The sequence below is a fragment of the Sorex araneus genome, chromosome 2 (assembly GCF_027595985.1).
Source record: "Sorex araneus isolate mSorAra2 chromosome 2, mSorAra2.pri, whole genome shotgun sequence".
NCBI classification, from domain to species: Eukaryota; Metazoa; Chordata; class Mammalia; order Eulipotyphla; family Soricidae; genus Sorex; species Sorex araneus.
Genome location: NC_073303.1, coordinates 292,171,958 through 292,197,371, shown reverse-complemented (window position 1 = coordinate 292,197,371; position 25,414 = coordinate 292,171,958). Strand labels below are relative to the sequence as shown.

The window sequence follows — 25,414 nt, the reverse complement described above, 5'->3', positions numbered from 1 at the left end:
ACTTCCAGATCTTGGTGCTCAGGGGACCATATGGGATGCTGGGGTTTGAACCTGGGTCAGCAGTCTCCAAGGAATTTACCCTCTAGACTCTCTCTCCAACCCCAAAAGTGAGCAATAGTTTTTTTTAAAGGTTCTAGATGAAGCCAAAGGGCAGCTAGGCTACTTCTTCCAGAAAAATGTTCCCACAGAGAAGATAACAGACAGAGAGAAAGAAAGGAGACACCATGTCAGGTGGCTTCTGCACAGTTTAAAAGCAGCCCAGAAAGTACAAGAAAGAGGCGGGGTCCAGAACCTTATTAAACTGAAAGCAAACTTCTTTATTGTACACAGTACAGAATATAACGCAGCTTGGCAGGATGCATACAGCCCTGCGCAGGGGAAAGTACTTCAAATCAACTGGCAGGTTAAAAGCCCTTCAGCACTGTAGACTTTCCACACTCTGGAAAAGAAGCAAAACCCAAACCCAAACCCAACCCCCAAACCATCAGGAGGTGTGTGAGTCCAATGGGAATGCAACGGTGACGCCACTGTCTAGTGTCCCGTGATGCCTGGGTCACATGGTTCCAGCGGGGGGGAAGGAGGGCTCAGGCTACGGGATTATTTCCATAGTCTCTAAAACAGCATAAACCCATCAAAACAACAACAAAACAACCACCAACCAACCAAAAAACAAAACCCCAAACCAGTATAAGAAAGGGAGGGGGGGAAAAAAAAATCCTATACAGCATTTACAACAAATAAATCTCTAGCCAGCTGGGGGTAAAATATGCATCTATGTATAGACTATGCGTAGTTTAGGAAGCTATAAATGCAGTTTGGAAAGAGTCCTTTGATTAGAGTACAGTGCTAATTAAAGCCCAAGCTTTAGGTTTAATACCTTTGTGGGCTAATTAGCGACCAAGAGGAAAACCTTACGTTTCCACAGCTATAAAGCTATAAAACGCACCCCTTATCTCTGTTAAGGTCTTTGCAAATGTGCTGCTGGTCCTGAGGGGGACTGTTGGAGATTATGGAGTGCTCCATTAATAGCAAGAAAATTCAGAGCACTGACTTACACATAACCTCCCCACGTCAGCACTGGCCTTGGGCGCTGAAGACTAACACAGCCTTTCAAAAAACGTGCTAAGAGCGGCTGTGCTCGGGATTCTATCAGCGGAGCAGGGCAAGGTTCTAACACCCTCTCGGAACTCTTCCTCTACTGGGAGCTCAACTTTCACATAGCTTTAGCTTGGTTGTTTAAAGAACGTTCCCAATATAATACAGTAATCAGCAAAACTTTTTTTTTTTTAAAGGTGGCAGGAAACTAAAATGCTAGCACTGTTTTTAATCAGTCAGTGTCACATGTAAGTCTCAAACCCTATTGAATCATATGCAGGGTTTAAAGTCCAAGGATTAAAGAAAAAGAGGAAAACAAAACAAACTGGGTGAAATGGAAATCGTCATCCATCATGCCCAGGAAGGAATCCCAAAGGGTTCCACCAGGTTAACAGGTTGCAAATGGACGCGGCATGTATTATGTACATATGCTTTCCAGAGAGCGCATGTTAACGAACGAGGGGAAACTATACATACAGAATCTAAGTGGTGTGTCCAGGAGGCCCCAGCACACCTCAAAAATGTACAACTCAGGTGCAAATGTGCCATCAGGCTGTCTGGTGCAGAAAGCACGAAGCAGGCAATGAAGTGGGCTTCTCCATAGCCCAGGGGCAGCCCCCAGCAAAGCCCCTTGCAAGCTGCAGTGTCTTCATAAGTCAGCACTGCCCTGTCTAAAGGATGCAGTGCAGTTACCAAAAGGTGTGTAGGTGTGTGTGTGTGTGTGTGTGTGTGTGTGTGTGTGAGAGAGAGAGAGAGAGAGAGAGAGATACTTTTTTGCTTTAAATACCAAAACTACAAAAATCAGTTTATAAACTGTTTTTCCCGCCCCCCTAAACAACCACCAAAACAAAACAATCCCCTGAATCAAAGCAAAACAAAATACTGTCAAAAGTGTTCCTCACCCTTCTAGGCTTAAAGCGTTCACATGGAGCCCTGTTACCGGGAAGAGAAAGGGGGCTTAAGCCTGGCCAGGTTCCCACGCGAGAGGAGCAAGGGTTTATCACCGAACCATGGCGCAGAGGACAGCTGTTTAGATGACCCCACCTTCCTTTCAAGACCGAGGGAAAGCGTTTCTCTAATGGAGACAGAAAAGTTCTCCTTGTTGTCAGATACCTTTTGAACCCTTCCTGGCTGGGACCTCCCCTACTGAGCTTACCTAGGATTCTGGGGGACCGGGGACAGGGGAGTTATGATTTCTTCTTCAATTGTGCAAAATCCAAGCCCTTCTGTGTAAAGGCATTTAGTAGTCCATGATCAAATGCAGATTGTCACGCACTCTTTGCCCGTGGGTAGGGGACTAACCTGAACAAGGTATTGCTTTGCATATATTGTCCAATGGGAAGGAGGTTCCAGGTCAAAAGCTCTTCCCAGAGACCTTGTGAGAGTCAGAACTGGGCCTCCCTGTTCCCACACCCCAGCCAAGGTCATCCGTCTGTCTGGGCGCCACTAGAGACAGCTTGGGCTCTCCACTTCATACTCAAAGGGCAAGCGTCAGGAACAGCCAGAAACACGAACAAAACCACTGCCCTCATTTGCCTGAATGGGAACTGCTAGCTCTAGGGTTTGGCTGCTCGGCCACTCGGGAACTTTAGTAAGCGAAGCCCTCGGCGTAGGGGAGGCTGCCGCAGCGATCCACATCCAGGAGGTAAGCGGGATTGTCTTCGAAGTGGGTCAGAGGCAGGGTTTCCTCCTCGTTGAGGTGGCACTCGGACTCCGCCTTCAGGAACGGACGCTGGTTGTCAGGGAAGGCCATGGAGAAAAGGGCATCGGGGTCACAAACAAATTTGTAGACGTATCGCTCCCCGGCCACCTAGAACAGGAAACACATCGGGTGAGGCTGAGCCGGATTAGGGCATAGGACTCGGGGACCCAGGGAACAAGAAATACCATGCTAATCAGCCACAGAAGCCAGGAAGCTCATTAGCAGCTAATTTGTGTGTATGTGTGTGTGTGTGTGTGTGTGTATGAGAGAGAAATTTTGAGAACGTGTTACGACTGACCTCACAGCTCAGGAACTGAAAAAGGTATTTAAATTTCAAATTCATACTTGATAGGTTCTTTTGTTTATTGGAAAAAAAAAGGGGGGGAGTCACACTCAGCAGTGCTCAGGTATTTACTCCTAGCTCCATGCTCATAAATCACTGCTGAGAGACTCATGTGGTGTAGACCGAACTCAGGTCAGCCGCATGTAAAACAAGCTCCTTTAACTGTACTATTTCTTTGGCTCAAAAGATTTTTTTTTTGCTTTTTGGGTCACACACAGCGATGCTTAGGGGTTACTTCTGGCTTTGCACTCAGGAATTACTCCTGGCAGTGCTTGGGGGACCATATGGGATGCCAGGGATCGAACCCGGGTCGGCCGCATGCAAGGCAAATGCCCTACCCGCTGTGCTATCGCTCCGGCCCCTCAAAAGATTTTTTTAAAAGATACTTTAATTTCTTAAGAAATCAGAAAATTCTTTCTCTGTCCCTTCGGTGTGGTGACCAGAGGCTGGACGCCCTCCCTTGCCATGCTCACACACTTTAGCTACGGTGTGCAGATCACATACAGTCGTGGTATCCGGATCCAGCGCTGACACATGGGTCAGTACTGGGGGCTGCACTCCTGGCCTCATAATCACAAGGCAGGTACTTTCTGGCACTTGAGTTATGCCCAAGACCCCTTGGTAACTTTGAGGAAGCACCTTCAAGTGGTGCTCAGGTGCTCAGTACCTCCAACTGGTGCTCACTCCTGGCAACGCTCAGCCACCCATGCCAGGAGTTTAATGTTAGGACCCTGGCGTCAGGGACCCCCAGAGCCACATCTGGTGGTACCTGGGAGCTTTCAGGGATGCACCTAGTGATGCCGTGTGGGGACCAGGTGGTGGCAAGGGTTGAAACAGGGTGAATTATGCATTAGCCCCTGTACTATCTCTGTGGTCCCTAGAACTATTCTTTTCTTTTTCTTTTTTTTTTTTTTTGCTTTTTGGGTCACACCTGGTGATGCACAGGGGTTACTCCTGGCTCTGCACTCAGGAAATCACCCCTGGCAGTGCTCTGGGGACCGTATGGGATTCTGGGAATTGAACACGGGTCGGCTGCGTGCAAGGTGTGCAAGGCGTGCAAGCCCTACCCGCCGTGCTATTGCTCCAGCCCCCCTAGAACTATTCTTTTTTTTTTCTTTTTTCTTGGGGGGGTCACACACGGCAATGCACAGGGGTCACTCCTGGCTCTGCACTCAGGAATTACCCCTGGCAGTGCTCAGAGGACCATATAGGATGCTGGGAATCGAACCCGGGTTGGCTACGTGCAAGGCAAACGCCCTACCCGCTGTGCTATTGCTCCAGCCCCTATTCTTTTAAAAGAAAATCTTCTTGATTCCCAGATAAGAAAGAACAGTTAGGCTGACGCTGGAGGTTGGTGTTATACAAAAAAAAGTTTAAGGTGGTGGTGGTGAAGGAACATACGGCAACTATTCATGTCTCATTAAAAAAGGAAAAAAGAAAAGGAGAAGAGAAGAGAAGAGAGCAGGAAGAAGAGTGGGGAGGGAGAAAAGTTACAGTCCAAAAGTCAGCCCATGTTTCAGTTACTTCCAAAGTTTGGCTTTGTTATTTTGAAGGGCTAAGAGCTTGATCTGAGAGCTTATATGGAAATTTTAAGTTTGTTCCAAAGACAAATAGAATTGCTTTTTGGCTTCCTGGCAGTTTTAAATTACTCATTCCATGAGTAGCAGAGGCTACATTAAAGGAATTGACAACTATCTTTATGGGAATTTTATACTGTATTATAGAAACCAAAGATCTTAATCATTCATAGACTTCAGGATGTAATTGATAAGCCACCAAGGTCAACCACCTTCTCTGCTGCTTGTTTGAGTAGCAGTACAAGAGGATGAAACCCAGTGATCAATAAAATCTGATAATCAAACCTAGTAAACTGGCTTTGATCGGGAATGTAGGTAAGGCAGAGTGGCTAATATTACTGATAACAGTTTTGAAATGGTGGGTTGGATCCTGCCCTTCATATTCTTCTGTTGTGAATGTCAAATCTGTCTTTAACTAAGAACTTCTCTAACTCTTCAGTTTAAGAAATTTTACTACATGGTGATGGGAAATGTACAATGGGGGAGGGACGAGTGTTGGAAGACTGTATGACTGAAACTCAACCATGATCAGCTTTGTAACTGTATTTCACTATGACTCAATTAAAAAATATATATATATATACATATATGTTACACACATACGTTTTGCTTACAGTGGTTATCCCCAGCCTTAAAACTGATTTTATGAGAAGGGACAATGATGGTTGAAGTGGTCACCCTGGAAGGGAGATGCATACTGAAAGTGGGTAAAGGACCAAATATGATGGCCTCTCAGTATCTTTATTGCAAACTATAATGTCCAGAAGGAGGAAGATGGGGCAGAGGAGAACGAGGGGGGAAAAGGGAGGGGGGAGGAGAAAGAGGGGGAGAGAGAGAGAGAGAAGAAAAGTACTTATACAGACAGGTTGGAGGGGAGTGGTAGGTGGCTGGAGGAACACTGGGACATTAGCGGTGAGACAGATGTTGAAACACTGTATGTATGACTAAAACTCAATCACAAACACCTTTGTAACTGTGTAGCTCACGGTAACTCAATTTTTAAAAAACCTGATTTTGGGGCCGGAGAGATAGCACAGCGGGTAGGGCGTTTGCCTTGCACACGGCCGACCTGGGTTCGATCCCCGGCATCCCATATGGTTCCCAAGCACCACCAGGAGTAATTCCTGAGTGCAAAGCCAGGAGTAACCCCTGAGCATCGCTGGGTGTGACCCCCCCAAAAAAAGCAAAAATAAATAAATAAATAAATAAAAATAGAAAACCTGATTTTGTGGTAACACTTAGATGTCTGGTCACAAGAACATGGGTGTCTGCACGAACGCTTCTCAGAACTCCAACACTAGGAGTTGGGGGCGGATAGACGGGAGCTGTGTGCATCACATGAGTTGATTCAGTGTCTTCAGCCAAGCAGTACTAAGTGTGGCAGACAATTATCCTCGTCCCATTTTTATAAGCCTATGTTCAGTCTGGTTTCTCACCCAGAGTCAAGTCCTCAATGTGGAGGTAGGAGGGCAGGAGGTCACTGACACTAACTAGGTCAGATGGCAGGACCAGATGGTGCCCAGTCCAGATTCACCACGCACCAGTCTGAACACCTCCGTGAGCCTCAATGAACCCATTTTTCCTCTCAGAATTGGATGGTGTAAAGCTACATCTTTTCTAGGCCCCTCCCCATAGTTTCAGTCTCATTCACCTTTTCTGTGGTTCTTCTCTTTTACTCAGGCGCCATACAACAGAGAGAATGGTCACCCCTCTCCCTGTGTGGCCCACGATGATCTCTGGAACATCCTTTACATTAGGAGCTTGGACCAGCAATTAGGATCATTATTTCTTTGTTGTTGAAAAGAAAAGCTCTGGGAGGTTACATGACTTTCTTTGCTTGTATTATTCTAAGACATAAAGTTCTCCTTTACTTCCCTTGAAAATTCAGGGACCAGTCAGAGGGACAATTCCCTGCCGTTAGTTCAAGGGACTGTGCCTTGGTTACATTCCCTCAGACTGGATACGAAGTTGAACACAGCAAAGGAGTAATGGCTCTGTCTGGATTTAGAGCTTAACCTGACAACACCACTGAGGAGAAAGGAGAAAGGAGAAAGGAAGTCGGGTGGGAGAGGGAGGCAGGAATATTTGGGGGAAACGGACGTGACTGTGAATGGAGTATGAGGTGTCTGTTTGGGGTAGGAAAATGTTCTAAATGGTTGCACAGTTCTGCGAAGATACCAAACACCAGTGAGTTGACTCTTCAAAAAAGGAGGTGGAAGCAGAAACTCTAAGTAGCTTTATGCCAAGCACAGGTCAAACTTTCAATCCTGCTCCCCAGAAACTTATTACTGTGTGTGTGTGTGGGGGGGGGGGGTGGATTCTGCAGGTAATGAGGGATTTAGAGTATCAAGAAAAGGACAGTGACAGAGATGAGTGCAGGGGCAAGGACAAGCAGAAATGGTAGCCAAGTAACCCAGCCTGAGGACTTCAGATTCTTGGCATGAAAAGGCAACGATTGAGACAGAAAACAAGTAGGGGCTGGCTAGGTAATGAAAACATTAGGGATGTTCTGGTTCTTCGGTAGGAGGGTGCTTTAATAGTCCTGGGTGCGTGCCGTGTGTGTTGGGGGGGGGGGTGAGGGGAGGCAGGGGAGGGGATTGCTGTTGTAGATTAAACTTAGGGTCTCACACATACAAGGCAAGTGCTCTTACTGCTGAGCCGATCACAGGCCTAGTAGATGTCTCCACTGGGCGGTACCCTTGATCACTTATTTGCATGTGATATATGTTCTTTGGTACGCAAATACCATCTTTATTAAAAGAAGGCTGACCGCACTAGTGGAAATAGTCAAGGATGAGCAAGAAAATGAGAGCTAGAAGCCGTTCAGACTGGGCACAGTTTTAGAGCACTACGATGCATTATGCACTACGATGCATAAAAAGTCAAAATAGGGGCCGGAGCGATAGCACAGCGGGTAGGGCGTTTGCCTCGCACTCGGCCGACCCGGGTTCGATCCCTGGCATCCCATATGGTCCCCCAAGCACCGCCAGGAATAATTCCTGAGTGCAAAGCCAGGAGTAACCCCTGAGCATCGCTGGGTGTGACCCAAAAAAAGCAAAAAAAAAAAAAAAAAAAAGTCGAAATATCCAGAAGACCATGTATGGAAAGCTATTAATGCTTCTTTTTTTTTTTAAGTGGTGAGGGGGATAAGGGTTCACATCACTACCTGCCAGTGAGAACGATAAACATGGCTTCAGCATAGGCAAGTTCTTTTTTTTTTTTTTTTTTAATTTATTTGCTTTTTGGGTCACACCCGGCGATGCACAGAGGTTACTCCTGGCTTCACACTCAGGAATTAATCCTGGTGGTGCTTAGGGGACCATATGGGATGCTGGGAATCAAACCCGGGTTGGTCACGTGCAAGGCAAATGCCCTACCCGTTATGCTATCGCTCCAGCCCCCAGTCTAGGCAAGTTCTTGGCAACAACAATCCATGTTTGTGCCGACCACACCTTGTTAATGTGCCCCGCCCAGGCTAGGGCCTACAGAACAGCAGCTAGTGGCTAAGGAAAGTCACTAAGCACAAACTGCCATTCCTAGCTTCTGCTGAGTCAGGGGCTTTCAGGGTTCTGGTCCTTCACTACCTCTCCCATGACAGGGTTGGTAACCGGCTTCCTCAAAAGATGCTTCATCCTTTATTCTGCAAAGAGCAACCCACTGCCAGGTACTTCTCCTGCCATTTCACAAACCGTGGATTTGTAACCCTTCCGTTTCTATAGGTTCTAAAGGAGGGAAAAAGCTTTTCTTACTCCTCCAACACTCTTCAGAATATCCCGTTTGGAGACTTAAAGCTTCAAACTTTTAGCTGGTTTGGTTCCCTCCTCACTTCCTATTATTTTAGGTCCACAAAAGTTACCTAAACTTCCAGACATCTCCCAAAAGTTTAAGCAAAGCAGAGGAGCCGAAGTTTCTTGTCTGTATGCCACGTAACTCTGATTATCATGCAACTGCGAGCTTGAAAAGTGCTCTCTAGGTCTTATTTGACGCTCATGTTGGCTCTTTCAAAACCCTTTCCTACCAGAGAGTCACGGATGAGGGTAACAATTTAGGGGAAATTAAATTAGATATTCAAAGACAAAAACTGCTTAGCTGTGGGGGCTGGAGCCACAGTACAGTGGGTAGGGTGTATGTCTTGCAGGTAGCCAACCTGGGCTCAATCCCTGGCATCCCATGTGGTCCCCTGAGAACTTCCAGGATGATTCCTGAGTGAAGAGCCAGGAGTAACCCCTGAGCATCTTTAGTAACCATAGTAACTCCTGGCCGCTATCTTTGACAGGTCCAAGCACCCCGTCTCACTGCTCACCTTCTGCATGATGCCCTTTTCATAGTAATAGCGGAGAGAGCGGCTGAGCTTGTCATAGTTCATGGCAGGCCGGTTCTTCTGGATGCCCCAGCGCCGAGCAACCTGAAGAGACAGAAAAAAGAATGGAAACTCAGTCTTGGGGATCTGGTGCTTTGCTCCCCATGCCAGGAGAGTCAGCTGTCACCTGACCGCTTTGATCAATGATCCATTTCCCTGACCTGGCAGAAAAAAGCATTTCATCCCTTCAAGACCAAACATTCCAGCAAGGTGATGACTCAGTCACAACTGCTAAGAGGTGAGACCTGGAGGTGGAAGAATTCTAGCGCCGCAAGATTACAGTGGGCTTGGCGAAGGTCCCAGAGGAAGCAGGCGCTCCACCATTTCTCCACGTATGAATTATTGACCAATACCCATAGACCATTAACATGCTGCCATTAAGTGCTATGGTTTCTGTAGCAGTCAATAAGGGATAATTAGAATGGTCATTCCTGAAACATTAGAAACACACTAGTGAGTTGCTAATGGGCAAGCCGAGCAAAAGTTCAATTCTAATAAGATTGGAGAGGGGCTGGGAGTTGTTTACTTATTGCAGCTCGTGGAGTAAGAGGGAATCAGATCATTTCAGCCTGCTACCATCCAATCCGTTGCTCCCAGCAGACTAGCAGAACGGACATTAAAACATGCAGCATCATTATCCAGTTAATGAAAAATTAACAGGGCTTCCCAAACTGTGCTGAAGTGCACGATATCCAATCCAGTCCACCTGAGGTGCCGTGAAGGGGTGAAAGAACTGGAGCACTGGATAAAGAAGCCTTTAGCAAGAAAACTTACGATTATCAGAACAACTAAGCTATATATATCCTTCTTTAGCTTTCGGGCAACACCCAGTGATGCTCAGGGGTTACTCCTGGCTCTTCACTCAGGAATCATCCTGGAAGTTCTCAGGGGACCACATAGGATGCCAGGGATTGAACCCAGGCTGGCTACCTGCAAGGCATACACCCTACCCGCTATACTGTGGCTCCAGCCCCACAGCTAAGCAAATTCTGTCTTTGAATATCTCAGCATCCAAAATACTAGGAGGGTGGCTGCTATGGGAGAAGAATAATTTTGGAAACGTGGACCTTCCCAGTGGTATTTTAAATGTTTGCAAACACTGTGTCATCTTTTCAACATTTTGGGGTCAGTTTTGGAAACCGTTTTTTTTTTTAAGAAAGCAAAATTCTAAGCACCCACCACGGGAATTTTGTAATGTGCCTATCAACTTGACGGGCGGGGGTTGGGGGTGGGAAGGGAATCTGGGAACCCTGATGGAAGGAAGCTGACACTGGAGGTGGGATTGGTGTTGAAGGGCGACATGACTAAAACTCAACTATCAATAACTTCATAAATCACAGTTCTTTAAGTAAAATAAAAGAAGTCATACCAAAAAATTAAAAAGGAAAAAAAAGGATAATATACTCTGTTGGCCTTTAAAGGTCTAGGGAAATAATGCCAATGGTAGAGTACATGCCTGGCCTGTGAGAGGCCCCTCAGTTTGGCGCTAGCACCGCATGACACCCCACTCCTCCCCCGAGCACTGTGGGGTAGAGTCCTGTTCATCACAGGGAATGGCCCCCAGGTTCCCCAAGATAACTGAATGAGACCCCAATGGTGGGGAGGAACGGGAAACATCAGCTACTTTGGAATGTAATTGGAGAGACTGCAAACAGAAAAGTCAATCATGAAACAGCATTTTCACTTCTGAAGTTTTTCCTTCAGCAATTTTGGGCCAAATAAAATCTTCTGAATCCAAGATTCTAAAAATGACCTTTTATAAATACCAGAAACGATGTGACAAGGAAGAAAGCATCTATCTAATTACATTAGGATAAATCAATAGTGAGGATATCCCTAAGGCTCAATGAGGAAACAGTGCTGGTGAGATTTCCACTCATTCCTCCATGCCCTGCAGCCTACCCCCTGTGCCTGATCTCTTCCTTTCTCAAGTGCTCTCATTCTCCTTTACCTCTGACAGAGCTCCGAAGGCAGAATTATTAACCCCAAACTATGCCTCTGGTTAGAAAAGACAAATTATTGCAAGCCAGTGGAAAGTGTGCCGAGGGAAGAAACGAAACAAACGCATCGTCATATATCCTTTGCCCTGTTCAAAATAAATGACACTGAGAAAGGAGACTTCAACTGCTGTCAGCCAGCAGTGACACGGGGAACTTCTAAAGCAGCCCTGAGCCTTTTACCCAATGTTCAGAAGCAGAAAACAAACCAGGGATATTCTTCAAGTTCCAGAGGGCACCTCTCAGCCGTCACCTGCATATGCAGGCGCTCGCTGGGGAGAGGTTATTGTCGATGCGCAGGTTTCTGAGCAGCTCTGGTAGCCATAGTTACTGACTCATCTTCCTGGGCCAGGGCCCTGGGATTCAGTAGCTGCCAGCCGGGGAGCTCCGACACTTCAGCAAAGCATGAGGCTGCACAACTTCAGAGCCGCCTGGAATTAGGGCTGCCCCGTTTCTGGGGTGAGGGGAGCATGCAATAGCTTGTTCTCCCACCCTGCTCCTTTCATCTTTCCCACCCACTGCACACATCCTGGAAAGCGAGGGCTGAAGGAGTTAAAGGATTTGCATACCTCTGAGAGAGAGAGAGAGAGAGAGAGAGAAAAAGAGAGGGAGGGAGAGAGCGCAGCCTAGGCACAGGGAGTGGCTCCATCCAGCGGACCCATCCTTTTAAACCTCCCCATGGCATCAGTTATCTGCCACATGTTCAACAAACAACCCTACCCCCCAAAATATTCATTAATGCAGATTCATAGTTAAAATGGCTCCAGATTAAAGCCGAGTCAGTCATAATTGAGAGGGTGCTAAGCTGGATGACTATCAAAAGACATTTGATTAGGGGGCCTGCCAAAACGCAGTTCTAAAACCACAATTTCCATGCACAGTGTAATGGATATTATGGATAATTACCCAGAGTGCACTACTCAGCCACACAGCTGCCTACAATTACGTCCCAAACAGCTTCCTCCTCCGCTTCACCCTTCACGCTACCCCCCACCAGCCAACACCGCCATGACAACGTCTTACAGCTTTTTCAAGGAGTTGGTAAGCTCCCAACAGGAGCCAGAGCAGGACCCACCAAGTTATACAGAGAGGGGAAGGAACTTTCCCACGCGGTGGTGTTGGTCCCGAGGCCCGTGTGTGCACGTGCAAGAGAACCAGGCCCTGACGAGGACAAAGGGAACGATGGGGCTTTCTGGAAAGCCTGGGGATTTCTCGCTGGGGTGGAAGGATGCACTTCCTGATGAACCCAAGCTGCCGAACAGCTGGGAGAGGCTCCAGGGCACACAGGCCGCTCCCGTGACGAGCATTCTGGATTCAGCCGAGGAGCAGAGCAAGGGCCCTCTGCCATCTGCTCGACGTTTCTTCACCGCTGGCAGGAGAGCGAAAGATTCAATAACGACTTCACCGAAGGGTCATAACCAGGTTTACCTGCAGCCGTACAGCCTGTGCTCACGCCTGGGGGAGCGGCAATAAAGCCATAAAAGCTCCTGTTTGTGAAATGAGGTAAATCAATAAGGGCTGCCCACATGACAGATTTACTTTCAGGAGGCCCCAGTGAGTCGAGGGGACACGTTTTTTTCCTCCTTAAGACGTACGTCAACCCAGCCGAGTGAGGAGGAAAGCAGCGAGGGAAAGAATGTGGGGAGGTGGCTCCCCAGGGATAAAGTATGGTTCCATTCTGTCCGAGACACAGCAGCACAAAGGCCTGGCTCTGGAGGCATGGACCCCTGGCAGGCACCGGTGACAGTAGGCTGTGCGGACCCACAGCCACTTTCCTATGCGACAGGGAGCAAGGCCAGGGAGGTTCTTAGCCCAGGTTCCTTCCTAACTGCCTGATTCTCCTCATTCCCCACCAGGAGTCTTCCTGCGTTTCCAATGCGCATGCTTTCCCTCTTCAGCATCAACTTTCAAGCCATTTTCTTCTTCCAAGCTGAGAGCCAGGTGGTGACTTCCTCTACTGCTAATCCCTGCACCCTCCCAGATAAGTCCGTGGTGTGCTAAGTTGGGTCCCAGCACTCATGGAATAACATCTGAAACAAACAGCTTGCAAGCCAGGGTTTCCGTTTCGATGATACCCAAAGACACCTTCCAAGCACATGGTTCTCATTTCAATGATAACGGACCCAAAGACCCCCTTTGCTCTGCTGGCTCACTCACTGCACATGGTGTAAATTATGCATCACCCAAAGAAACCTATTATCTAGATTTTCAGTGCATACTTTCAGAGCTTCTTCCGTGTGCGCTCTTGCTAGATTCCAAGTCAAACAGAAAATTTTTTAAAAATCAGCCCTGATTTCTACGCTAAATGGAGAGCCTGACTTAAATTCATCATGTGACACGTGGAAAGGGGTTCTTTGATGTATATTCCAAACTGAAGACAGTCCTAATCCCGTCTGTCCTTCACTTCTGTGAAGAGTGCCAGGTAAATAGTCATGTTTCTTTTCATATTACAAAGTAGTGAAGAGTATGTCATGCTCAACAACCTTGATGCCATGATACACTTAAAAAAAGAACTTATGCTCATAAAAACGACCCACTTATGATCGTTTTTTTAAAAGTAAAGCAATTTGCAATACACAGTGGGACAGCTGTTTCCTGTAGTAATAACAAACTTTCAGACTACATACTTGCATCACACCAGATACATGTTATGTGACAACATGAGGGCTAACATCAAAACAAGTTGGGTGTCACTATAACAACCCTTGAAACACACTGGCCCGGAGGGAAAAAAGACCCCCTTTGAATGTAGGTCTCGAGCGCCTCATGCCTCAGATTTTGAGAAGTGTCACCGTTACTTTCTGGAAAGTCTACACTGAGAACTGTGCCTTCCTCTGAATTTTAAACAGCCCCAGTAAACAGGGAGGGCACTACCAAATTTCACTGGCCAGGCTGGAGTGTGAATGAGAAAGAGGAGCGTATGTAACGAAGCAAAAAACCTCAGTGGAAATCTATGTAAAAACAACTTCATCACAAATCAAGGCTCTTCTGGGGGGGCCGGAGCGATAGTACAGCGGGAAGGGTGCTTACTGTGCACAGGGCTGACCTGGGTTCAATCCCCAGCAACCCGTATGGTCCCCCGAACACCACCAGGAGTAATGCCTGAGTGCAGAGCTAAGAGTAAGCCCTGAGCATTGCCGGGTGTGACCCAAAATGACAATAAACAAACAAACAAACAAACAAACAAAAAATAAAACCTCATTTGAGAGGGCCAGAGAGAGAATACAGGGTTAAGATGCTTAACCTGCACGTGGACAACCCCAGTTCAATACCTGGTGCAATTCCTGGTACCACATATGAACCCCCTAGGCTCGGAATGATCCCTAAGCACAGGGCCAGAAATCATCATCCCGTTGATCGTCGAATTTCTTGAGCGGTCTCAGTAACGTCTCCATTCGTCCTAGCCCTGAGATTTTAGGAGCCTCTCTTTCTTTACTCATCCTTCCCAACGATGCCTCATTGGAGGCTCTTTCAGGGTCAAGGGAATGAGACCCATCGTTACTGGTTTTGCATATGAATATGCCATAGGAAGCTTGCCAGGCTCTCCCATACAGGAGACTCCAAGAGAACTAGTACACAGACAAAAATATTAGCAGATAGAAAAGACAGAAATCACATTTCCAAGAATCAAAACCTTGGGCCTAAGAACCCAGGCCAGGAATAAGCCCTGAATCAGTGGTGCTGTGGGCTAAAGACCAAAACAAATAAAACTCATCTGAATCCAAGATCCAGTCTTACCTCCTCTGGTTCTATCAGCTTGAACTCCATGCCTCGGCCTGTCCAGGCAATGAAGTGGGCGTTGGCTGGATCATCCAAGAGGGTAACCAGGAACTGCCACAGCTGCAGGGAACCTCTCCTCTGGTATGGGGGGCCCTCCCGATACATTGTTGGCTCCTGTTTGACTTTGCCTGGTTGGGACCAAGATTCATATGTGTGACAATTTAGAATTCAGTCTTAGTTTCTCAGGGGATTTAGGGGATTGGAGGGGAGGAGGGGACAGTGAGCTGCCATGCCAGTACTGACCAAGGTTATTAGGTTCTCTGGCCTACCACAAAACCCTCGGGCAGGCCCACTTACCCTCCAGTCTCTCAGGAACAACACAGGTGTCATCAAAATACAACCGGGGATCTTTTTCATAGGGAAAACCTAAAGGGGGATTTAAAAAGAGAGAGTGTGGCTTAGCAAATTCTATCTTTCACTGGAAGTCTGGATTTAAGGGCTGAAAGGGGATTCTTGCAATTGCGCTGCAAAGTCCCATTCTCTGCAGACTCCATCTGGGGGCTCGTCAAAAGGACTTAGGTGTTCATGTCTGGCGGCCATCGCCAGCCAGAGCCATGTCTCCCTCCCTCTGAGAGCTCAGATGGTCGGGAGGCACTGGGTCATCACTGAGTTCCTTCGAGTCCTGCTTTGAATGCTGCCGAGACTCGAGTGACTAAGCCTTCCGATCTCAAAAGACATCTCGTCTTTCTCAGCAGACCTCGCTGGCTGGATGCTATGGGTCTGTACACAGTCGCTATTTTCCTCCTAGCAAACATTGAATTTTAACCCTTCCTACATTTTGCTCCCAGCTTGCCCACACCCCTTGTTTAATTATGCCAACAGCCTGGAGAGTTGAGAATATTGCCCGTGCCAGCAAGGACTTAGGCCTGTGCACGACTGCAATGAGCAATAATTTAAAAGTAAACGGAAGGCATTATCATCTGACCCAGTGGAAGGAATCTGAAAAGACTTTCCAGCAATAAAATGAACTCATCATACCAGTGATAAAACCGAGATCCACAAAGGGGTGTGACTGGCCCAACGACACAGCTTAAGTGAAAAGGAAAGTAAGGCAAGATGGTACAATGGGATCAAGGAGAAGAGCAGGTGACCTAGCACTGTCCGGAGCCACCTACTGAGCCACCCGGTGCCAAGATGAAGTCAGCGGCTCAAGTCAAAGCCAGAGAAGCAGGCGTGAAGGAGCCCACGTCCGTCCCTGTGTCTGCACTGTGGCAGGGGTATGAGCGCATCTACATCTGAGCATCTCCTACTGTGCGTCTCAGGAGAAGGTACCAGGATACTGATTTCTCTTTTGATCTCCGCTTCCATCAGGCAGCACCTTGGTGGCATCAGCCACCATCTTTGGGTTTGTTCCGGGTTCCGGGGCCATGCTTAGCTGTGCTCAGGCATCACTCCTGGCAGTACTCAGGGGACCGGGACCGTAGGTGGTGCTGGAGATCAGACATGCCGGCCATGGGCAAGGCCAGCCCCTTCAGCCCAGGCCTCTCTCTCCAGCCCCAGGAGAAGCTTACAGTTACAGAGGCCTAGGCCTGGGGAAACACCACTCGGCCCAAAGGAACATGAGGTGGTTTTGAGGTTTCATTCTTCTCTCATCTACCCCAAGCATTAGTTCTCTGTTGCATAACTACATCCGAGGGAAATCATTTCTTTTTTTTAAATTGGTACGGATTTAAATGTAATCCAATACGTATTTATGCCAGACACTGTGCTAAAAGGGTGTAGGTAACAAAAATAGACTTGGTCCCTGCTTTTAAGGAGAACGCAGCCCAGCTAGTGAAGACAGACGGTATAAAGTAGGTCAAATAACGAACAAGACACAGCGCACTGAGTAATGGAGAGGGCAGCCCTAGGGCCGGAGTGATGGGCCCTGAGCAGCTTCGTGACCCTGAACAAGTTCACTAACCTCTCTGTGCTCCAGGTTCCTCCTGTGAAAACTAGGGCAGTTCTTTCTGACTCTGTAGGGTTACTACAAGAATTTCACATCTTACTTCACTGGCCTATTATTTTTACAGTGAAGTGCCAGGAATAGCTCTTTGTACAATGAAAGCTAGTTTAAAAGTAAAGTTAGTTACTGCACACTGTGTTTTTAAGTGCTTTTGAGAAATTAACCAAAGTACTCAATGGGCTTAAGTGTGTACTTTGGATGCCAGAGGCCCAGATTCAATCTTCAGTATTGCACAGTCCCAGAGCGCCACCCACAAATAAAAAATAAAAATAAAACAAGGAATTTAATGAATAATGTGAGACATTTACAGTTTTGATCATGAATTTCAAATTCTGAGAATAAGACCCATGCCTTGAAAAACTTTAATATCCTTACAGCATTTGGTGTATAATAAATTCTCAGTATTTATTTTAGTATCAATCTATAACCTTTATTTAAAAAAAAAACATTAAGAATCTAATACCTAAGAGATATTCCAGTGGGTAGGGTTCCTGCTTTGCTTGTGGCTGACCCGGGTTTGATCATGGTATGACAGTATGGTCCCCTGAGCACAGCCAGGAATGATCACTGAACACAGAGCCAGGAGGAGTAAACCCTGAGCGCCGTCCGGTACAGCCCCCTCCAAACAAAACCAAACCCAAAACATGAAGACCCCAATGTTAATTTTTCAGCCAGGGATTCAGTGACCGCTGTGATAAATGGTTTCCAATTTGTTATTAAGAAACTTTAATTTTAATGACAAATTGTTGTACTTTATTATCAGTAAGAATTCATGAATCCTCTAGACTGTATATTTTTGGCTCTGGCTGCCAGGAAACAGTACGTGTTCTGACTTTCCATGTGGACTTGGATAATCCAGTGTTGTTTTACTACCTTTATTGTAAGGTCATTTAAAGGGAAGTACTTCAGAATTATATACCTATCCAATTTGCCATGTTAATTTTAGAGTTTCCCTTAAGCTCAAGATAAAGACACTCATAGCATATAAGGAAAAACCGTGTAAACCTAAGTTACACTCGAGTTTTAGTTTTCTGAGTCATCAGACGAAGGGCTGGCTGTGAGTATTGTTCTGGTGTATCTTGTGGTTTCTTGCCATGACCACATGTGGTTCTCTTAAACATCTGGAAGATGCTGTGGACTTAAGAGATTTAAGTCAGTTTGAATCTGCACCACGAGTTTTATCAGTTGCAGCCACAACCATCTAATCCCGCCACAGAAAGGTGGCAGGAAGGAAGAACCTGTTTGAGGAGCAACGTGGGAATGAAGGATTCAGGACAGTGTGCAAAGATACCAAGGCACGAGGCAGGACGGCTGTCCTGGGAATCACAGATGCCAATCAGATATGTTTGTCTCAATCTTTCACCGGCATCTGTGGTCAAGCTTTACAAGGACAGAAAAACTGTGTCAGGGTAATTGGCAGCAATTACACATGCTGGTCTCTTTGAAACGAAAATTCCCTGGGGTGTGTGGGGTCAGAGAAAGGGATGGGAAGGAGCTGGTCTGGGGGACGGAAAGCAGGCAAACCTGCCAGATATGTGTGTAGTAAGCAGGCCTGTGCCTGACTAAAAATATTTCCCTTAGGAGCGTGTTCCTTTCCCAAATGTTGTGATTATGCAAAAACGTGTTTGCCTTCCTCTCTTTCCCCTCTCTCTCCTCGTTTGCCGGCTGCAGGCATCAATGGCTGCTGTGGCAACACTGGATATCCTGGAAGCCAGCCCCACACAGCTGTGCGGGCTGATCTCTAAGGTCCAGTAGACAGCTTTCACCCCCAGGGCTAGACTCGCTGGGGTCACCGGTGCACAGTCCGGAGAGCACATGGTCAACTGTGACTGAGTGAGGGAGGCGCAGCTGACAGAGAAACCACGCCTGAGAAGCAGTCGGGGATAAAAAGCATCCAGTGCTTCAGAGCCTTCTCGGCACTGTCCTCTAAAACTCTGGAGAGCAGGAGCTGACAACCTGAGACGAACACTGGAATCACCTGGGGAGGCTTAAAAATGAAAGTCGGGGTCCCACACCAAGCTGCTTTTTTTTTTTTTGCTTTTTGGGGTCACACCCGGCGATGCTCAGGGGTTACTCCTGGCTCATGCACTCAGGAATTACTCCTGGTGGTACTCAGGGGACCATATGGGAAGCTGGGAATTGAACCCGGGTCGGCTGTGTGCAAAGCAAATGCCCTACCCGCTTTGCTATCACTCCAGCTCCTCCCCTCCCCCCCCCGCCGCTTTTTCCTCCAAGTTGCTGATTTAAAGGCAGTTTGGGAAAAGCAGGACGCCAGAAACTCTAAAAGCTACCGCTAGGGGCTAAGGATGTGACTCAGTGGTTAGTGTAGGAGATCCAGGCTTGAGCCCCACCACCAAAATTCAAAAAGCTCTTCAGGTGGGACCAAGAGTAGCCTTAGCTGAGAATCACTAGCTGAGGATGCTGGAATCTCCCAGAGGGCCTGTTCAAACACACTACTGGGCACCACCCCTGGAGTTTCTGGTTCAGCAGATCTAAACTGGATGAGAAGAATCTGCATTTTGTAAGTCACAAATGAGGCTGACACCAGGTATTTGGACACTAGCACTGCTTTAGATATTTATATGCTCCCCCACACTCCATATATACAGGAAACTTGCTCTAAGGAAAAAAAAAAGATCTTCCCTACTTCAGCGCTCAAATGAGAAGCCTTTTGGAGCGGGGGTAATGGTGGTAGTGGTGGGGTGTTGGGGCCATATCCAGCAGAACCCAGGACTTACTCCCAGCTCTGCGTTCAGGGGTGGCTCCTGGAGGGGCCTGGGGAACCATGTGTGGTGTATGATGTCAGGGATCCAACCTGGGTTGGCAGAATAAAAGTCACTGTGTTGGGGCTGGAGCAATAGCACAGCGGGTAGGGTGTTTGCCTTGCACGCGGCCGACCCAGGTTCGATTCCCAGCTTCCCATATGGTCCCCCGAGCACCGCCAGGAGTGATTCCTGAGTGCAGAGTCAGAAGTAACCCCTGTGCATCGCCAGGTGTGACCCAAAAAGCAAAAAAAAAAAAAAAAAGTCACTGTATTACTGCTCTGGCCCCAAAAGGTCTTTAACCTAGCACCTCAACCTGCAAGTTCTCAAGTTCTAGTTTAGGCTGATCAGTGTCAAAATATAGTGATGGAAAAGTCGAAGTCAAGTTGGTTCATTCTCCTTTCTATTATCCCATGAATCTTAAAAGACAGGGTGGGTCACTGCTACTGAAAATGACTCTAGCCCTCAGAGTGTTCAGAAGGGTGCCTGCTGCGTGCAAAATGTTAATCAGCGTGGAGCTAAGAAAGGTTTAACCTATGATCTCAAATTCTAGCCTGGGAATTAAATGATTTCCAAATCCCCTGAATATTATTGAGAGAGAGAGAGAGAGAGAGAGAGAGAGAGAGAGAGAGAGAGAGAGAGAGAGAGAAGAAAGGGGGAGCAGTGTGAGGACCAGAAAGGCAAGAAGCAGAGGGGACAAAGAGAATACTTACCTTCATGGCTGCTGGAGAAATACCCCCCCCTGATGTAGGACGACTGGCAGTTAGGCACTTCTGAAAGACAAGCACAGACATACGCGCCCTCGTCAGCAGTTTCTGCAGTTGATTTGGCACATGGCTAGAGCTATACTCCTCTGCAGCAAAGTCCCTAAACCTTTCTGGCTTCAAGGTCAAGTACTTTTGTTCTTGTTCTGAGGGAAGAGGCACCATCCCTACAGGCAACATGAGACAGTAGAACTTCTGGCTCCCAGTCAAGATCATGGGAGGAAAACATGATCCCTCACTCCTATAACTTGCTCAATTTTAGGAACCATTTAACACCAAATCTGGGGAGAGTTAATAGCAGAAAAAGAAACTAGCTTTCAAAAAAGTCAAGCTTGGCTTTCTGCCTATACTGACTCAGGGGTGTTGGGGCTTGGATCGGAAGAAGGATCACTTTCCATCTTTCTCAATTTATTCTCCTTCACAGAGGCTGGTCACATCCAATTCTGCTCTAAGAGGCGGGAGTATTTTTAGGTTAAAGAGATTAGGGGATTTAAGGTTATTAATCTAGAAGAAGATCTGGCAGAAGCCAGGGGGGACTAGAGTTTGGCAAATACGTGATCACCATGTTGGAATGTTAAATTGAAACCCACATTCAAGTAACTTCAACCATTTCACTGTCCAGGTGTTCATTGAGAGGGAAGACAGAGTTGAGTTGTCCATAGTGGGAGGAGACTTTGCCCCAGGACTACTGCTCAGAGAATCACAGATATAATTAAAATATCTTTTGGGTGCTTGTTTCTAAGGAATAGGGTTTGGGGGAGAAAATACATCCAGACAGATTAAAATGTCAATCCCAGTGGAATAATGTTGCTGGTCATACCCGTTACTGAGAAAAATACATCAATTCCTTTAGGAGAAACATCAGTGGCAATTTTTTAAGCTATCAGTATCTGCCACTTGGGGAATCTGTCCATTGTTAAACAAGAGATTTCTGCCTTCTGCCAACCTTCAGCCCTTTTCATAACTAATTTCTTCCTGAATTGAGCAATCTATCTGACAGGAGGCCAAAAGCAAATTCTGTGTTCTATTTGCAAAAGTACTGAATTTCATACTCTTCTACCCATCATGGAAGTACCAAGGGAAAGGCTGAAAACCTCACCTCACCTTGTCTTTAACACCCATAGCAAAGAAGGGGTGAAGGAGTTTGTCAGTTTAGGAAAAGGGGATGAAAGATGGAATTTTTCAATATGCAAGCTACAAAATTTCAACTTTCCCCGGATTTTATTTAATAAGGCTGGTCTGTAAGATTTGAGGTGAGTGAGTGAGGGTGTTCAAAGGAGGATCCCCAAAGTTCTGACTAAACTTCTTGGTATATTTAAGAATCTAGACAAAGTAATACACGAAGCAAACAACAGGCACCCAGACATGTATAGAGCTTTCCCTGTTCTACCACAGATGCCAATGGGCACAGGAAATTTATCAAATGAAAACACTGCTACAGGACTGAAATCTCACAAAGCACCCAACAGGCAGCCTATCTATGGCCACAGATGTGACATACCAGGTGCTTGCACCACACAACTTAAAAACAGAAAGAAGCCCTTCTCTCTTCCTTACACCTGTGTGAGGAGTTTAAGCGGGTCTGCTGTATTCAAAAACAAAGTCTCAGAAGCAGTGGCAGGGCTGAAATGTATGAATAATATTACCTGTGTCCAGAAGGACAATAAGTCTGGCCAAGGGCACCCGTAGCACTGGATCCCAGCAAGCTCCAGGCTAGCTCCCGGAGGTGAGCCCTGCCTCTCTTCACAATGCCTACCGTTCCCACCATTTCCATCAACTTTTCCATTCTGTGGCGTAGTTCCTGCACTACTAGCTCCTACGCACTTTGCAGGGAACTTTCGTAAACATCTTCCCCAAAGTCCTCCACACAGAAACACACAACAAGAATCAGGCAGATGAAAAGGAGAACGAAGGGCACGATGTTCATGCTGACCTGAATCAACGCAGTAGTCTCGGGGCTCCTGCTTGATTCCCATTGGTGACTGGAATCCATGCGCTGGGGGGCCGGGCATGCCTGGGACCCCGTGTTCATAGAGTGGGTCATGGTACTCTTGTTTGAATCCCTGAGGGGGCGGGGGAGCGGCAGGGACAATGGGTTCTGACATTTGCCGGTGGTAGTTGGGGCGATTATCTCCAGGAACTCCTGACTGAGCAGGGAAGGGGTGGCAGGGTTCAGACAGCTGTCTCTGAAATCTGCGAGAGGAAAGGAGGGACACCGTTTAGCAAAGAACATGATCAATACCTCCTACCTAGGATTAAGCACTGAGGGTTAGGGGTTAAGATCAACGGAATTGTTTGCAAAGTACTTATTAATGCTTATTTCTGGATATTTTACCCTCGTCCTGAAATTGCATCGCACATTTCAACCTCCTGAGTAAGGGAGTGGCAAAAGACACCCAGAGCAATAGCATGGTGACCTTGTATTTTCTAGGAATGCTCATTTCATACAGTCTATCATTGGGTCAATCATGTATCACAAGTAGCAGTGGTATACATCTGAGTGATATATGTGTTAACTAGTTCATTTTTCTCACCTGTACATTTTTTTTCTTTTGGGTTACACCCAGATGTGCTCAGGACTTATTCCTGGCAGGGCTTAGGGGAACATTGTCGTACTGGGGTTCAAACTCTGGTCAGTCATATATAAGTGCCCTACTGCTAAAGTTCTTAATTTTATAGACTAAAGAGTATGATTTAATCAGAAAATCTACTAAGAAAACCCCATATGTAATACCACTAAAGCCCCAAAGTCTTAAGAATAATCAAATAATATGAAGGTCACACAAAAACAAAATCCTAAAACTATTTCCTAAGGAAAAGGAAGATCTAATGAAAGAGCAAGTATTTAGGACTTGGTAGCTGTGCTGATTTACTTTCTATGAAAGTAGTATCTTTCCAACCAATGAGGCAAATAATTCTTAGTTTTGTTTAAAATTTTGAATTTGGCCCCAGAGTACAGTGAGCGCTGTGCTTGCCTTGCACACAGCCAACTTGGGTCTGATCCTTGACACTGCATCTGATCCCGAGCACAGAGCCTGCATAAGCTTCTAAAGCACAGCTGGGTTTGATTCAAAAATACACACACACAAAAGATTTTATCTTGAAAAGAAATGATGATCTATTAAATATTGGCAAATATTTAAAGATCCAACAGTCAATGTAGTAATACAGAGGATAAAAGACAGACACAGCAAAATAATTAAATAGGAAGGCAAGGTACTGGAGAGATGCTACAGGGGTTAAGGTGTGAATGTCTTGCACACATTCACTGAGTTTGGTCCCAGGTACTGCATATGGTACACCCCAAGCCTCACCTGCAGTAACCCTGAGCACAGAGCTTGGGGTAAGTCCTGAGCCATGAAGGGTGTGGCCAAAAAAAAAAATGAAAACCCCCAAACAAACCAGAAATCAAAACTATACAAAAAAGGCAGGCAAAATCTAATGTGTATACTTGAGAAAAGTTACTTATTCACTAGTTGGTATTGCAATATAATGGGGGAATTACAGCAGAGTCAAAATTAATTTCATCTAGATTAAAAATTCCAATGCAATATTGAAGTGGGAAATATATGTATAAACTTGTACAATGTTGTAATTAGAGGAAAACAAATCTTTCTACACATCATCCCAGCAGCAAAAACCATGACAATAAACAGAAATATGCTTCATGGTGTAAATTTCTGTAAGTCAAAAGAAAATCAGAACAAAACCCAAGAAGAAAAATTAAACATGGAAAAATTATCTAACAGACAAAAACAAAAACAAAGCAAAATGAAGAAAAATCTCTAGCATATACAGCAATAATAATATTGTTGGTGTGAATAGCTTTCAAAAAATCAGTAAGATGAATATTCCAATAGAAACAATGGGAAAGAATATTAAGTAAAACAGTCACTAATAAAGAGATACTGATTGTTACAGTTTACCTTCACTAATAATTAAGACATAAGTATTAAAAAAGTTGTTTTTCCTGATAACTTGGAGGAGCGAGATCCTAATTATTCTAGCATTCATAAAAAGAAATCCTAGTTAAGATATTTACAAAAAAGTGCACCATTTTAAATGTCCAACTGTAATAGAGCCATTAAATTGGAACCAAATATCAAGTAATATGTAAATGTGTAAGAACCCAAAAATATATCTTCTTTTATAGCATAGGCAGGTTGTGAAATAGCACAAAAGTTGGCCTTTTTTGCAAAAAATCAGAAAAGATAGTCACATAAAATCTTTGAAAGCTATAGACCAAAAGGCATTACAAACATTAAGGCAAATTTGATGTTAGGTGAATTTGTTATTATTTGCTCAACGATGGCTTGATAATCATTACATACTATTTTATGAGTGCAAACAAATTCTTTTATTGTTATTCATCAGTGACAATCATTAACATCCTTGAGCTGCTACAGGAATCCAGTTATGTGTAAGCACTTTGGTCTGCCAGGAAGTAAAGCTTTACATAGGACCTTCAAAGGGAGCCTACACAGGGCGTACCTGAGGTCCTGAATGACGAAAGCAAATTTTCTTGACTACCATTCGTGCCATATTTGATATGCCAAGAACAGTAACAACAAGTCTCACAATGGAGATGTTACTGGTGCCCACTCGAGCAAATAAATGAGCAACGGGATGACAGTGATACAGTGATACTTGTATCATAGAGATGTATCATGGAGGTTAGTTAAATAATAAAACCAAATCATGTCTACCAAGCATGTCTTCTGCTTTGGCTGTCAACTTGGGGCCAGGCTTCAGAAAGGTAGGGGTGAAGCTGGGAACCCTGAATGTGAGGCCTCAGTATGAAATATGCAGAAGACACTCATCTACGCACAGAAGGAAGAGCATTTGTGAACACATGCTCCCTTGTAGACAGTAGAAGCCAACAATCGGAGAAGGATCCAGAACTATAAATTTTAGTGAGTTTGTACAAATCAACGATACATTCCTATAACATCAAGGTCTTGCTGCTCCTCTCGCTTGAACCCTATTCGTAGCTTTATCAACTGATCTGAATTTTATCTGACATGATCTGTGTCAAGAGTGGCCAACAGATTTCTAGAACATCAAGACATCAAATCTTAGAAGAGATCTG

At 45.8% G+C, this 25,414-nt stretch overlaps 1 protein-coding gene across 1 annotated transcript in view; it reads right to left on the bottom strand.

Moving 5' to 3' along the window:
* Positions 1–291: 291 nt before the first annotated feature.
* The window catches only part of ETV5 (ETS variant transcription factor 5), a 71,199-nt gene continuing 46,076 nt past the window's right edge, over positions 292–25,414 (bottom strand). The window contains exons 8-13 of the mRNA XM_004603030.2: positions 22,259–22,518; positions 20,275–20,334; positions 15,152–15,220; positions 14,813–14,982; positions 9,021–9,122; positions 292–2,905 (exon numbers count right to left, since the gene is read on the bottom strand). Of these exons, the coding sequence (XP_004603087.1) occupies positions 2,684–2,905; positions 9,021–9,122; positions 14,813–14,982; positions 15,152–15,220; positions 20,275–20,334; positions 22,259–22,518 (883 nt within the window). The 3' untranslated portion in view covers positions 292–2,683. The remainder of the gene's footprint in view (positions 2,906–9,020; positions 9,123–14,812; positions 14,983–15,151; positions 15,221–20,274; positions 20,335–22,258; positions 22,519–25,414) is intronic.